Genomic DNA, 14,672 nt, shown 5'->3' with positions numbered 1-14,672 from the left:
GTTTGTTTTTTTTATGTTGAAGGCTCCATTCACAGACTATATAGTCCTCATCCAGACCAGGCCTCAAATAATAGAGCTGCATTGATAGAAAGGTGAAGAAAGAGAGAATAGTCTAGGAGTTTTTGAGGAAGTAAAAAAATCTGCTTTTTTAAAAAGGGAAGGTCGTAAGTGTTTGGAAATACATGGGAAGGTAAAGAGTTCCAGATTTGGCAGTGGAGGGGAAGAAAAAAACATCATAGTGGCCCACCCTTGAGTTGCCATACAATAATCATGTGATGTAGTGGCTTGTCGAGTATTCCGTGGTCTTGCTAATGGCGGAGGTATAAAAGCAGCAAGTTATTGGGAGCAGAAACCGAAGTAATATCTGTAGAAAAGAGAAAGAGAGCCAACTTTGCTGCGCAATTTGAGCGGGTCGAGTTTTGAGGTCAGATTGGAGGAGTTGATAAGTCGGATTAGTTTGGATTCAATAATGTCCAGTGAGTATGTGGAGCTAGAACCTCCCCAGATGTGAGAGCAGTACGCTACACAAGGACGAATCAATCCTTTATATAATTGAAGCAACTGTTGAGAGGAGAAGAATCTTCGACATCTGAGCAGGACTCCTAGTTTCTTTGAGGCCGACTTAGCTATTTGTGTAATGTGTGGATTCCTGGATAAATTTGATGTTAGGGTGAAACCTAGTAGGTTTATTGTATCACATGGGGTAATTGTGGAACTTTCAGAGGAGATTGAAGAGATGAGAGGAGTTTTATAGAGAGAGATGGGAAGAAATTGAGTTTTAGAAGCATTAAACCTAACCTGATTACATTTGCCCCACTGGGAAATCTTGTCCAAATCCGAATTTGAAGAGGTGGTTGTAATAAAACGAGATGTAGATCAAGTGAGGGAAGATGGGGGCAGATGGGAAAAACATGGAGGAATGTAATGTTGAGTCATCACCTACACGTGCATTTGGTTATTTGTAGAAGAAATGAAGTCATTGAAAAAAGAAGGAACAGTGTTGGAGACAGGACGGAACCCTGAGGGACACCGCTGTTGATAGGGAAGGAGGGAGATGTTGAACCATCAACAATTATAGAGCGGTTGGAGAGAAAGCTCGATACGAGAGAGCAGAGTGAAGGAGTAAAGCCGAAAGAGGGAAGCTTGGATATCAGACCCCGATGCCAAACTCTGTCAAAGGCGTTTGAGATATCAAGGCCTACAACAAAAGATTCCCCAAAATCTCTCAGAGAAGAGGCCCAGACATTCGTAATGTAAGGAAGGATATCACCGGTAGCTCTTGCCTTGTGAAAGCCATATTGATGGTCAGATAGAAGACTGTGGGATTCAAGATGCTTGAGGAAATGGGAATTGAGAAGACATTCAAAGACTTTGGAAATAGTAGAAGTCAGAGCAATAGGACGGTAGTTGGAAGGTTAGTGTCTGCGGATAGTTCCAACGATTGATTAGTGTCTGTGGCCAGTTTGAACGATTGATTCGGGTCTGCGAACTGCTGTGGGAAGCAAAATGAAGCTTATGTTTGAGGCATTGTCCCTTCATCGGAGAAAGCGGTGCAGTAGTTTGTAAGTATTGTCTCATGAAGGCCTCGTGCAAGTTACGGAACTAAAGGGAATTTTGTTTTGATGGACAAACGCCTGAAACTTAAGCTTTGCTTTGCTTTGCACAGCAGTTAGCATATCTTCATCAACAGGGAACCATGTATCGTTCATACTTAAGTATTGCCGAATGCTTCTTCCAAGAGTAAAGGGTGCCCAAGCTTAGTTAAGCATTACCTGTAAAATAGTCTGCGAGAATGACATTAGCAACCATGTGGTGGTGGTTCAGGTGCAGTCTGTAGCTGCTTGGCTGCATCATTTTCAGTGGCTGTGCCGGTGATGCAACGCCCCTTATTACCAGTCAGCTGGTACTCATTTTGCCAACCTCGGAAGGATGACAGACTGAGTCAGCCCACCTGGTTTTAGTTCAACTGCACGACAGGGGCTCACACTCCGGACCCTAGGATCTCAAGCCAGCTACCGTAACCGTAAAGCGAACACCAGGCCAGCAACCATGTAATGGATTGTGATAAATTGGGTTTTAACCATGATACGGCCCGGAAAGCTTCTCTGGTAAAAGAACTGTCGGATTTATTTTCAACGTCCATGAGCAAGACGAACAGATTTAACTGAATTTCGTGTGGATTGTAACAGTTTGGATAATGATGACATTTATTAAATTTAACAAGTTCCATTCCATGGCACTTCAATGCAAGAGGAGGTCATTGGGCCCATCAAAGCCTGCACAATGGTTGCCAACTTATGGTTGTTTGTCCTTGCTCTATCTTTTTCGAATTCTGAGCATCAAGCAAGGAAGCAGCATGTACCATTTTTAAGTCTTTAGTATGACTCGGTTGGGGTTCGAACCACCGACCTCCCAAACTCGGAATGAATGGTCAAACCATGATGCCGCCGAGTCTGGTAAAACTACAAAGCATCCCAATATTCGGTGATACCAAGCTTCCTGGGAAGCTGCTGCTGCCGGAAACTTAAAATATGTTGTAGATAACTGCATTCTGGACTGTCTTTTAATTCTCTCGGGTTTCTGCAGACATCAGCGATTTGTAAAAAATATAATTTGATGATTTTAAGATTGGTGGAGTGTGTGCATGCATGTTAGCATGACCAGTTCTCGTGAAAAGAATGAGGGACACTCAGGCTGGAGTCAAAGGGGATCAAGACCTCATGAAGCTGAGGGTTTAAGTGTTTAAATATGCCTGAGATTGCTCAGAGAGAATGGTAAAATCACAAAGCGTATGTACAGGTGACCTACCTTCTGTACAAGCACGTAGATGTAAGTACGTCTGCCATTATTGTATATCCCCCTCCTTCTGACTCTGTCTCTCCCCTTCCACTTCCCCCTCTCCCTCTGCCTCCCCCTTCTCTGTCTTCCACACCCCCCCTCCCTCTTTTCCCTCCTCCATCTGTCTTCCACCCTCTCCCTGTGTCTTTCTCATTCCCTCCCTCTGTCCTTCCCCCCTCCCTCTGTGTCCCCCTCCCTCTTTTTCTCCACCCCTCCCTCTGTCTCTCCACCTCTCTCTATGTCTCTCTCCACCCCCCCCCCCCTCTGTTTCTCAGTAGGATACCAAACATAAACTCTTCAGCCTGGTGGAGGAATGCGCTCTACTGAATACCTTTTTAGTTCCTTGTTATTGTTACCAAAGGTTTTACATGTATGATCATCTCATGTAAACAACTGCGTCAATAAGTTGTGAACACTTTCTTTCTGTGCACTTTCTGAACTGCATTCCTGGCAATGTTAGTTTGTTAAAAACAACACTGAACAACACTGTAAATGTATGTTGGTCTAAAGGAAGGGGGAACCAACCCTAAACTTTAGCATTTTATCTTGTGCCTGGTGTGAATGTCCAGGCCATGCCTTGTGCCTGGCATCACGTTTGTATGTAAGCGCCGCAGTGTGTGAAAGCACCAAGTTTAATATGCAAGTTAGCTATGTAACATCGTGTGTACTGCATACAGCGTAGAGATTTTACTGCAGTCTATGGAAGGTGCGTGGGCAAAAAATGTAATTATACGCACTTGTATGCAGCTCCCTCAAGTTATCCTTATGAGCTCTCAGAGCTGCCTATGATTGGAAAACATTCCAACGGCAGTGAATAGAAATACAGTATTTTATATGTATGGTATACAGCAGACTCTCCCCGCTGACGGGGGTTACGTTCTTGAAAAACCCCGCGTTGGACAAAACCGCGATGCGTGCAGTTGAGGCCTTGTGGGAAAAATAGGGTTAGGGGAACCAACTCTAAAATTTATCGACTTTTTTGCCTAGTAAAAATGAAGAACACTTAAAATTGTACTTGCTTTTGATGATGATGGTGATGGAGGGTGTTGGAGGGCGTTGGAGGTTATTGAGATGATGTCGACATCCATGTTTTAGGGTCATCAGACTTTGTGAAGAAGGAGGTGATCTTTGTCTGCTTTGCCTTGTTTTGCATGTTCTTAAGACCTCCGTATAAAGTGCCATGCACCGTCGATCTCACGCCTGAATTTCAAGCACCCCTCCATGAAATGGTCGACCTCAAGGAAATGGGTGACCAAGTCATCCACCATCTGGATACCTTTTTGATAGCACTGATTGTCAGCTAAGGCCTCTCCACAAGGCCCTCAGAATCGACATCATCTGGATCACTGGGCAATGCCAGCTCTTCAAGGTCCTTGTCAGTCAACTCAGCATCGTGAGACTCAAGAACTTTGTCAATGTCAGCCTCCTTCAAGTCGGTGAATCCTTGTCCCTTGAACTTCACGGGCTAATGTGAAGATGTTCCTTATTTTGTCCTGCTGTATGGGGAAGCCCTGGAAGTCATGAAGTGCTTCAGGCCAAAGCTTCTTCCAGCAGCCATTCAGAGTTGTGGACCTGAACTCGTCCAGGGACTCCTTGATGTTGATGAGGCAATTAGCAATGCTGTATTATGACTTCCAGCAATTTCTGACGCTGATGAAGGTGTCCTCACTTGCATCTAAGATACCACGTAACACAGAAGGTGCGGCGAGTGTAGTAGCTCTTGAAGGTCACGATGATCCCCTGGTCGAGCTGCTGTGTAGGAGTGAGGTGGTGTTTGACAGCAGATATGCAACCTCGACATTAGTATGGGCGTGATCAAGATCAATCGGATGACCTGGGGCATTAGCAAGGACGAGGAGGTCCCTTGAACACCAGATTCCTGGACTTCAGATAGTGTTCAATTTCATGAATGATGTAATTGCCGAACCAATCTAGGAACGATTGCCTTGTCGCCAATGACCTCCGATTGGCCCTCCAATACATGCGCAAATCCACCTGCTCTGCCTTTTAGGTCCCAGGGGTAGAAGGAGTGGTAGATCAGCACAGGTTTTATCTGGCAGTCCCCTGAAACATTAGAACAGGAGAAGGGTGCGATGATCCTTCGAGACCTTAAATCCTGGAGCAGTCCTTTTGTTCTTGGAGATGAACTTGTGAGTTGGCATTTTCTTCAAAAACCAGCAAGTCTTGTCAAAGTTAACGAGTTGTTCTGGAAGGTAACCCTTCTCCTTGATGATCCTCTTGAACTTGGCTAGATCCTCGGTGGCAGCCACGTGATCAGCGGATGCGGACTCGCCTATTCTCTTCACGTTGTGAAGGCCCTTTTTTAAATTTTCAAGCCAGTCTTTTACTGACATTGAAGGTGGCCTTCTCCAGCATTGGCATTGCAGTTACGTTATGCAAATTACTTTTAAAAAAGCATTATATAATTTTTGAACGGCCTATTATTTGTTTTTGCATAGACTGCCTACCCTCTGTTGGCCCTGAGAGGTGATTTTCAATCTACGGTGAGATAAAGTGGACCTATCACACGCTTATTCTCCTCAATCCCTCCATGTATTGCATTACATGCAGGATTGCTGCTGCATACACCTACGGTGCATGCGTGTGAGTGTAGCTACAACTGGCGCCACTGTACCTTACTGTACTGGCACTGTACACCAACAATGATCACATACCGTCATGCTCTAGTGTTTATTGTATGGTTACTCATAGTGACTCTCCGATGAGTTTGGGCTGTCAGATTGGTTGGAAGCACCTGATAATCTGTCACTTTGTCTGTCGATCAAATTTGTAAAGTTTCTGTTGAGGAAACATTGCTCGTCATGGTACTTGGTGCCACGATGAAAATAATCAAGCCAACATACTGAGAATATGGAACAAATGACAACCTGGGAAGGTATGAAACGGGACGCGGGTCACTTATAGAATATACGGGACGTTCAAATATAGAGGCCTTGGGTCATTAATCATGGGCTCGTCAAATATAGTAGTACATTGTTGTATTTATTGATTGTTGATTTAAAAAAAAAAAAATCTTTTGAACATTCATGCCCCTTTAAAAGGCCTTTATCTCAGGAACCCATTATAATGAGGATTGTTTCTTGTTGTTGAGTCCAATTTTCTCCAATTTCCTGTTCTCTTTTGCTAGGTTACAGGCACTTGAGGTTACGGAACTCACGGAATGAACCCCTAGCTATCTCCAGCCTTCTGATTCTTAGTCAGCGCACTGAAGAGTTTGGAAATGTTGCATCTGCAGTGAGTCTTTCTTGAAATACATTTTGCTTTCCTACGACATCCCAACTTCAATGCTTTCCCTCGGCAATTTAAACCTGATTTACAACCAGTTGCCACTCATCTATTTAACTTTGGCACCCCGCTCGTATCTGATCACTTTGTTGTGGACTAGTTGTGGCCGCAAGCAGAGTGAGCCCTGACTCCCCAGCGACGACACTTTAACACCTCTTGCCAACCAAAACACATGCCCTGTGCATCAAGGGGCAAGCTCATGGCTTGGAATATTGGGGCAAATGTTTCCATTAATTTTGCCGATGGAAATTGTTGGCTTGTACATATTAATCGTGTGTGTTAGGGACGGGGTGTGACGGGGAGCGGCTATATATGATTCACAGTCATTGCATTGCTATTATAGTCATGTTTCGAATGTACTACTTTACATGGTTACATTGTATTTTCCGAACCACAAGGCTCTGTGTATGCTAAGCACAGATACGGGATGCACTTTGCATCATATCGTCACCCTCATAACAAAAGTGCCTGTCATTTTTTGCAGTTTGGAGAAAAAGGCAAAAAAACTGCTGCAATTCTACGGACTCAGGCAGATTTAGCGGACTTAGGCAGATTAACATAAAGTGGTCCAGGAAGTTAACAATGACTTGGGCATTTTTACAGGTGTCACAAATGATAAAACAAGTGAGTTAGGCAGAAAATCTCAAAATGGCCAAAAAATGACAGGCACTTTTGTTATGAGGGTGACGATATGTAAACATGCAAGGCAAACTAACAGACTTTCTGCTGTGCTGCATTGCTCAAGCCACAGTACCCATGTAATGTACTTTATACTTTGAGTTGGAAGTGAGGAGAGTTAAAAAAATTGTTTGTTTTTTTTACGTGTGGCTAGCTCGTAGCAGAATATGATGGAATGAGATACAGGAAGACCCTGGTTTATGTCGGGGATGCGTTCCTGAAAAGTGCGACGAATATAGAAAGACGAAAATCAAAGCAGTTTTTCCTCATAAGAATTCATGGAATAAGGGGGGATGCGTTCCTCACGTCCCACTTCCGATATTATATTTTGCTTTTTACCTATGATATTACCCTTTCTCAATTAATGAAAGTTATAATCAAGTGCAAATCCATAAAAACAAACAAAAAAATAATTACAGACATATTTAAATAAAATTTAACCTTTTCCGGAAGCGGTCGATGGTGGTGGTACGTTTTCTTCTTACTCCTCCTTCAACGAACGTGTGCATATTTATCGATTGGAGGCAAACTTAATAACCCGGCAAACCATTATTATTGACGAATAACATCTAATTACACTTTTCCAATGTCTCTTAGCCAATCGACAGTGCAGTACATTTGTTCATGTGCGGAGTAAAGTCCAGCTGCTATATTGACGATTTTGCCATCTCATCTCACGAATTATTACTTTAGAAACGTATTCCGGTGACTATCAGTCTTGTAAGTTCTGAAAACGCTCGAAAATAAAAGGTTTGGCTTTTAGAATTATGCAAGTGTGTGTTGAGACGACGAATATGGCGAAGTTTTCTTCATAACGCGATGACGTATTTGCGAAACGACATAAAAAGGGGCAACGTAGACCGGGGAATTACTGAATTTGATGATATGATCGTTGTCTTGTTGAAAATCATCCTTTGCCGAATCGCTGCGCTTACTACGAGTATCGGGAATCGATGAACACAAGCTCTCGGTGGTCGTCGTCATTGGCCGTTGTTAGTCCACTTTCCTTATGGAGGAGTTTTACACTGTATCGACTGTTAAACTGTTGTCATCCATGGTTTTTATTTTTGTATACAATCAAGGCTCGTGGTACAGCTAGTGCACTGAACAGATCCGGGAGTAACAGGACACAAGGAACAGTTGAGAGAGGGGTGGAGGGGCAACATCAACATGGGAGTGTAAGGGAAAGATAGAGGGAAACTTGGACAAAGGGTGTGGGGTAGGATGGGGGGGGCAGTAAAGGTGCATGGGGTGGATCGGATGGATACAGAAGGAAACTCTCAGGAAGAAAAAGTTGGAACATTGAAAAATTAATTTGGAAAAAAATAGTCTGTAGATGGAGAACTTTACCAATCTTACTGAAGGAGACCAAACTTGTATTTGGGAACAAGAATCATTTTTGGGTTTCAAGCACGGATCCAGTTACTCACAATATAGCTCTTTGTTAGTAGTAAAGTTTGACATTAAAATATGAATTTTACACGAACAAAATCATTACTATACACTTTTCTTTGCCTATCCTCCTGAAGCAGGTTTCACCAGCCAAACGCAATGTGACAGTGCATGGGGTTCCCGGAAGCAACACCTTCTCTGTATTTTCTGTACCAGAAAAAATTACAGTGGGTCATCTGCTGGAGAAGGTTAGCGATTCGTCGGACGTTTAATAGCTCGTCTCTCAGAATGATGCAGAGATTATAATGAATTGATACTGCATTTCAAATTTGAATAATTACAGAATTAATTAATTGATTGATTGCACAAGTTACTTGATTGTACTCCTCACATGCATGAACATCATGTAAAAAGTATAATTGAATTACCAGACTTGGTGGGTTAGTGATAATAAGAATCCGCTTCATGGCTCGAGTCTGGGAGGTCGGCGGATCGAACTGATCGCCGAGTCATACCAAAGACTGCAAAAATAGTATGTGCTGCTTCCTTGCTTGGTGTTCGGCATTTAGAAAGGAAATTGCATGGACACACACAACCATACGTTGGCAAGCATTGCTCAGGCTCAATAGGCCTCGTGGCCTCCTCCTGTGTTTAAAGTTTCTTATAAGGGAACTATTCGTTAAAACTTTGCACAAGTTTAGTTCATGCCTGGTGTTGGCCTCACCTAACGGTTAAGGTGGCTGGCTTGAGATATTATGGTCTTGAGTTTGAGCCCCTGTCTTGCCGTTGAAATAACACCAGGTGGGTTCACTCAACCTGTCATCCTTCCGAGGTTGGCAAAATGAGTACCAGCTGACTGGGTTAATAAGGCATTCGAGTATCCTGCGTCGGAGTGGTGACCCATCCATGATTGTACTTCTTAGCCAATGAAACTGCCTCGGCATCCCTATGCGCCTCACGGCGTGAAAGGAATCGTGGTTATTATTATTTACAACTTTAGTTCAGGTATTTTGGCATGCAAATTGATGACTATGGACATACTTCTTTTGTTTTATTTCAATTATTAGATTTATATACAAAACTTAAAAATAAAGAAAATATTTTGTGGTAATATCTGCCAAGCAAATGTAGCATCGTTACTCATAATATAACATGATTGAAATTCCATTATTTCAGACCATTTTTCCATTAAAATTGGGGAAAACGAATTAGTGGAGTTTTAGGTTCATTATTCAAGGTTCATGGCACATGCTTCATACCTACACTCCATGGCATAGCTATGATTGGCAGTGCCCAGGACTGGGTTCACACCTACGACCAAACTTGAGAAAAAAGTGCAAGGGTGAACTGATAACATTTCTGCATCAGAGGTCAGAGGTCATGTCAGGTAAAATTGTGATACTTAAGAACAGCTGAAGGGATTTGAATCAAACTTGGGACAAGTACAAGTTTCTGGGAGGTCGGCTTCTTGGTACAAGTACTTGGTACAAGTTTCAGAATCATTGGAATCTCCCGCGATGAAGCTAACTCCGAGGGCCTTTCACTCACTCACCGCAGGCAGGTTGGTGGTCTTTCTGTCTTCTGCCGACTCCTCTCCGGCCTTGCTCCCTCAGCTCTCTCTGGGCTCTGTCCCCCAAATATTCCTACAGGTCGCACAAGATCTGCCAGCAACCCTCTTATGGTTAAACTGCCCCTCCCACCCCCCTCCCTCTCCCCCTCCCACCCCGTCCCCCCTCCCGCTCCCCCTCCCACCCCCTCCCCCCCCCCCCCACCCAGTCCCCCCTCCCGCTCCCCCTCCCACCCCCTCCCCCCCCCCTTCCCATGCCTCCTCCCCCCGGGCCCTCTCCCTTCCACACATCTCCCTGCTCTCGGATGTTGTGTTCGTGTGCTTCCGCTTTTCTCCCCATCTTGTCTTCCGCTCCCTCTTTTTGTGTATTTTGTTTGTCTGGTCGATTTGTTTGTGAAGTAAATGTTAGCTCTTTCACGAGCCTCGATTCAGTATACAAAAAAAAAAAAAAAAAAAAAAAAACTGCCAAAATCTAGGCTCTCTGCTCACCTTCACTCTTTCATTCCCCCTTTCTCCCGCCTCTGGAACAAACTCCCCCACTCCCTTCAATCCCGCTCCTCCCTCCAGGTCTGTAAAACAGCTGTTCACCACCATCTCTTATCTTCCCCCATCCAAAACCTTGATCTTTTCTACCCATGCTAATTCACCCCAGATACACTTTTTTGAAATTTCCAACTTCTTTCCTGGAAGTCCTTGCAGTGTCCATATGTTTTATACCTCTCCCACCTCCCCCCAAGCTCTCTCCCTCCCACAGTTCTCTCGATGTCCCTGCTCTCAAATGTTGTGTTTGTGTCCTTCCCCCTCTCTCCCCATCTTGTCTACCGCTCCCCATGTTATATGTTTTTTTTTGTCGGTTTGACTTTTTGTGTGATTAATGTTAGCTCTTTCACGAGCCTCGATCTTGTATACCAAAAAAAAAGAAGAAAAAAGTACAGTCCGCTGGCCCCCTTGCACTTTTTTCAAATAATGCACCATTTCTTTCAGGAAATTGTTGAAATTAAAAAGTCTTTTGGGATCCACATGTGTATTTCTTTGGTTTGCAGTGGAACAAAACAAAAAAAAGCTGAAAAAATTACGAAATCTTAGCTTATTCCACACAGAAATCCTAAAATGGCCCAGACAATATTATTTCACCTTTTATAAGTTGTTAGAAATAGATTTCAAGCAGGTGATTCTCCTTTACTTTGGAATTGAACTCACCTGTGGTGAGTTGCAGGTGCCTGCAAAATAAAAATCACTCATTCAACCAGTTTGAATGGAGAAAATGAGTCATTCTGCTGTTTTGTGTCACTGTGTGTACCGCAATGCGCTTGGAGAAAAGAAAGAAAACCAGAGAATTGTCTGAGGAGGTCAGACACAAGATTGTAGCCAAGCATGGACAATCTCAAGGCTACAAGTCCATCTCCAGAGACCTTGATGTCCCTGTGTCCACCGTATGCCATGTTATAAGGAAGTTTAAGGCCCATGGCACTGTAGCCAACCTCCCAGGACGTGGCCACAAGAGAAAACTTGATCAAAGATTGCAGTGAAGGATTGTTCGAATGGTGGAGAATGCACCTCAATCAACTGCCAAACAGATTCCAGCTGACCTTCAGACACAAGGTACGACAGTTTAAACTCGCACCATCTGTCACCAACTCGATGAAAGGGGGTTCTATGGTAGGAGACCCAGGAGGACCCCACTGCTGAAAAAGAGACATAAGAAAGTCCGAATGGAGTTTGCCAAAACACACCTGAACAAGCCAAAATACTTCTGGGAGAATGCCCTGTGGACAGATGAGACCAAACTTGAGAGAGCTTTTTGGTAAAGCACATAATCTCTATGTTTACAGAAAACAAAATGAAGCCTTCAAAGAAAATAACACCTTCCCTACAGTCAAACATGAAGGAGGTTCAGTAATGTTTTGTGGTTGCTGTGCTGCCTCTGGCACTGGGTGCCTTGAATGTGTGCATGGCATCATGAAATCAGGAGATTACCAAGGCATTGTGGAGTGCAATGTTCAACCCAGTGTCAGAAAGCTGGGACTCCGTCGAAGGTCATATGTCTTGCAGCAGGACAATGACCCCAAACACACTTCAAAAATCACCCAGGAATGGTTCAAGACAAAACTCTGGACTGTTCTGAAGTGTCCAGCAATGAGTCCAGATCTAAATACCATTGAACACCTGTGGGAAGACCTGAAAACGGCAGTTAGGAAAAGGCACCCTTCAAATCTGGGAGAACTGGAGCAGTTTGTACAAGAAGAGTGGGCCAAACTACCAGTAGAGAGGTGCAGGAAGCTCATTCATGGCTACAGGAAGCGCTTGACTGCAGTTATTTTGTCCAAAGGTTGTGCGACCAAATATTAAGTCCGGGGTGTCAATAATTTTGTCAATGCCATTTCTTTTTATTTTCTGATTTAAAAGGATATATTAAGTTCTGAATCAAAAACAAAGGTTCTGTAATATGAACAGTGAAATAAAGAATTGTGGAGACCAAATACTTTTGTCGATTTCAACTTATTTTTAGAGAAAATGTGAGTTATTTGAAAAAAAGTGCAAGGGTACCAATATTTTTGGCCACGACTGTTTGTATGATGATGTAATAATGTGGGCGGAGGCATATCGGGTGACGTCACGATGTTGAAGTGGCATGTTGGGGCGTATGGTTGGTTGTGGTGGATGGGGGATTCCACCATACGAGAGTAAATGTAACTGTGTTGAAGGTAGGAGGGGGAGATTAAAACTTAAATATTCTTCTTGTAAGACTTCACTCTGTGGCTGAAATTTTGCAAGAAAACAAAAGCATGTTGCCACGTAAACTTGGGCACACTTTCATCAACAATATGAGGTTTCAATTGGCTAAAATAATATTTTTAAGCAGATTAAACCACAAGGTATTTCAGAAGTTATGTATATCGGACGTCACCGAAGTTTTGTGGCAGAAGTATTCATCGTACCTGCTTTACTCCTCACTGCACAGATTTTCACCACGACACCCCACGTCAACACCGATGAAGGAGACTGGCGACTTGTGGAGGACCTCTTGCCCCTGAGAAGAAAAAAGGATGAATTCATTCAGTCGGGGACCCGGCGATTGCTCGGCTTGAAAGAACCTATTTTCCCAATTCTTGCTCAATGGACCTCGAGGAACGGCCATGTTGGCAGGCTCGTCATGGAGGTAAAGTCTTCATTGTAAAACATTACATATGGAGTCCATGGAAAACGATTGGAAAACTTTTTTTAAGTATTGCAAGGAACTAGAAATATAGTTTGGCTATTGTGTATTACATGAGCTTCCATGAGCATGAATACTTGCTAATAATAATGGTGAGGTCATTTTTCAACAACTTCACCGAAAAACTGTTTTGGATTTGTCTTTGTTTCCATCGATTGTTGCCCACAGTCATGTCGAGTGCTCATCGCCGTGTCTTTGCATGTCTGTTTGCTTGTTTGATCTGCCTTGGCTGATTATAAGCAACTCTATATATCCAGTCGGCCCTCTTTCTCATCCATTCACTACTTGCTGTACTTTATTATTTCGTCATCCTCGTTTCATTTGACTCGTATTTTTTTCATTCCCCTTGCCTCAAAACCTTTCCCTCGTTCTTTCTTCCTTCTCTTTGCAACCACAAACAAATAATGAAACATCCTTAATTTCCACTCCTTGTGATGTCTTTCCTTCGTGGTTCAATCCCAAATTATATCTTTCATCATCCCCCCTTTTCTTCCTCCTCCCTTTTATATCCGTCCGTTTAAATCCTTTAAATGACAATTTTTATCATGTTTAATCTTCATATACTCTCCTTGCCAAATGTCTCTCACATTCTTCTTCTTCTTCCCTTTTCTATTTAACTCCCGAAGAGCTGTGAACATCATGTTCACACAGCGCTTTCTTTCTTCATCCCTGAAATAATCTGGATGGCATTAGCTTGTGTCATGTAAACCGTCTCTGCTGCTCTTGCACATCCTCTTTCTGATCCTTTCACGCTATTATTTGCCCGAGGTATTCTTACAGTTGCGATGAAGCCGGGCAATGTCACCACATTACATCAACCAAGTGCAAAAACCGATTTCCTTAACAGATCCATAAACTTACCTCCGATCATCAACAAGGTCATGTAATCCATCATCGCAGTTTTTAGCCGCGTCGCAAACGCTGCTAATAGAGTGCCCTCTGCTGTTGTTGTTGTTCTTCTTGTTCTTCTTGTTCTTGTTCTTGCAGAGAAGACAAAACCTCAAAGCTCCACTCATTCTGGGAACCATAGCTCCACCCATTTTGGGAGAGGCTTCTTATAAACAAATATCCACCATTTTATTAACTCGCATAGCTTTGAGGCCTGTTTTGTAGGCCCGTGGTGTCTTCCTCTCTCACACAGTTTTATTTCAAATCAAATTCGATATATCATTCCATTTTTCACAGTCGCTAACATAGTTTTAGACTCGGTTGAAAAAAAACGGGAAGAAAATCCGATGAAAGTTGCCCTTTATAGAACGAAATGAATTCTCAAAGGCCTGTAACTTCAAGTCCATTGAGATATTTTTTTTTTAAATCGCGGCATGGTCAGTCATACACCGCCCGAAATAAGAGACGGGAAAATGCCGAGATATATATATTTTGTTTAAATCGCGGCATGGTCAGTCATACACCGCCCGAAATAACAGACGGGAAAATGCCGAGATATATTAAAAATTCGTCCATTTGATGACAATCGTCACGATGAAATATTTAATTTATACGTCGTCACAATAATGTGGATAGAGGAGCATAGCTTCGTTCACATGTCGCTACACACGAGAAATTGCCGAGATATATTTTTTTACAATCACGGCATGGTCAGTCATACACCGCCTGAAATAACAGATGGGAAAATGCCGAGATATATTAAAAATTCGTCCATTTGATGACAAT

The 14,672-nt window shown here is 43.0% G+C and overlaps 1 protein-coding gene across 5 annotated transcripts in view; it reads left to right on the top strand.

Moving 5' to 3' along the window:
• PLCE1 (phospholipase C epsilon 1) overlaps positions 1-14,672 on the top strand; it is a 296,731-nt gene that overhangs the window by 249,271 nt on the left and 32,788 nt on the right. For 4 of the 5 annotated variants that reach the window (XM_068106878.2, XM_078771858.1, XM_078771857.1 and 1 more), the window contains exons 28-30: positions 5,987-6,093; positions 8,352-8,462; positions 12,744-12,941. In XM_068106878.2, the coding sequence (XP_067962979.2) occupies positions 5,987-6,093; positions 8,352-8,462; positions 12,744-12,941 (416 nt within the window). The remainder of the gene's footprint in view (positions 1-5,986; positions 6,094-8,351; positions 8,463-12,743; positions 12,942-14,672) is intronic. The other variant, XM_068106883.2, reaches the window with a different exon arrangement.

Source organism: Myxine glutinosa, chromosome 2, assembly GCF_964187855.1.
Source record: "Myxine glutinosa chromosome 2, kmMyxGlut1.1, whole genome shotgun sequence".
NCBI classification, from domain to species: domain Eukaryota; kingdom Metazoa; phylum Chordata; class Myxini; order Myxiniformes; family Myxinidae; genus Myxine; species Myxine glutinosa.
Note: the sequence above shows the minus strand (reverse complement) of the source record. Positions and strands in the feature narration are given on the sequence as shown.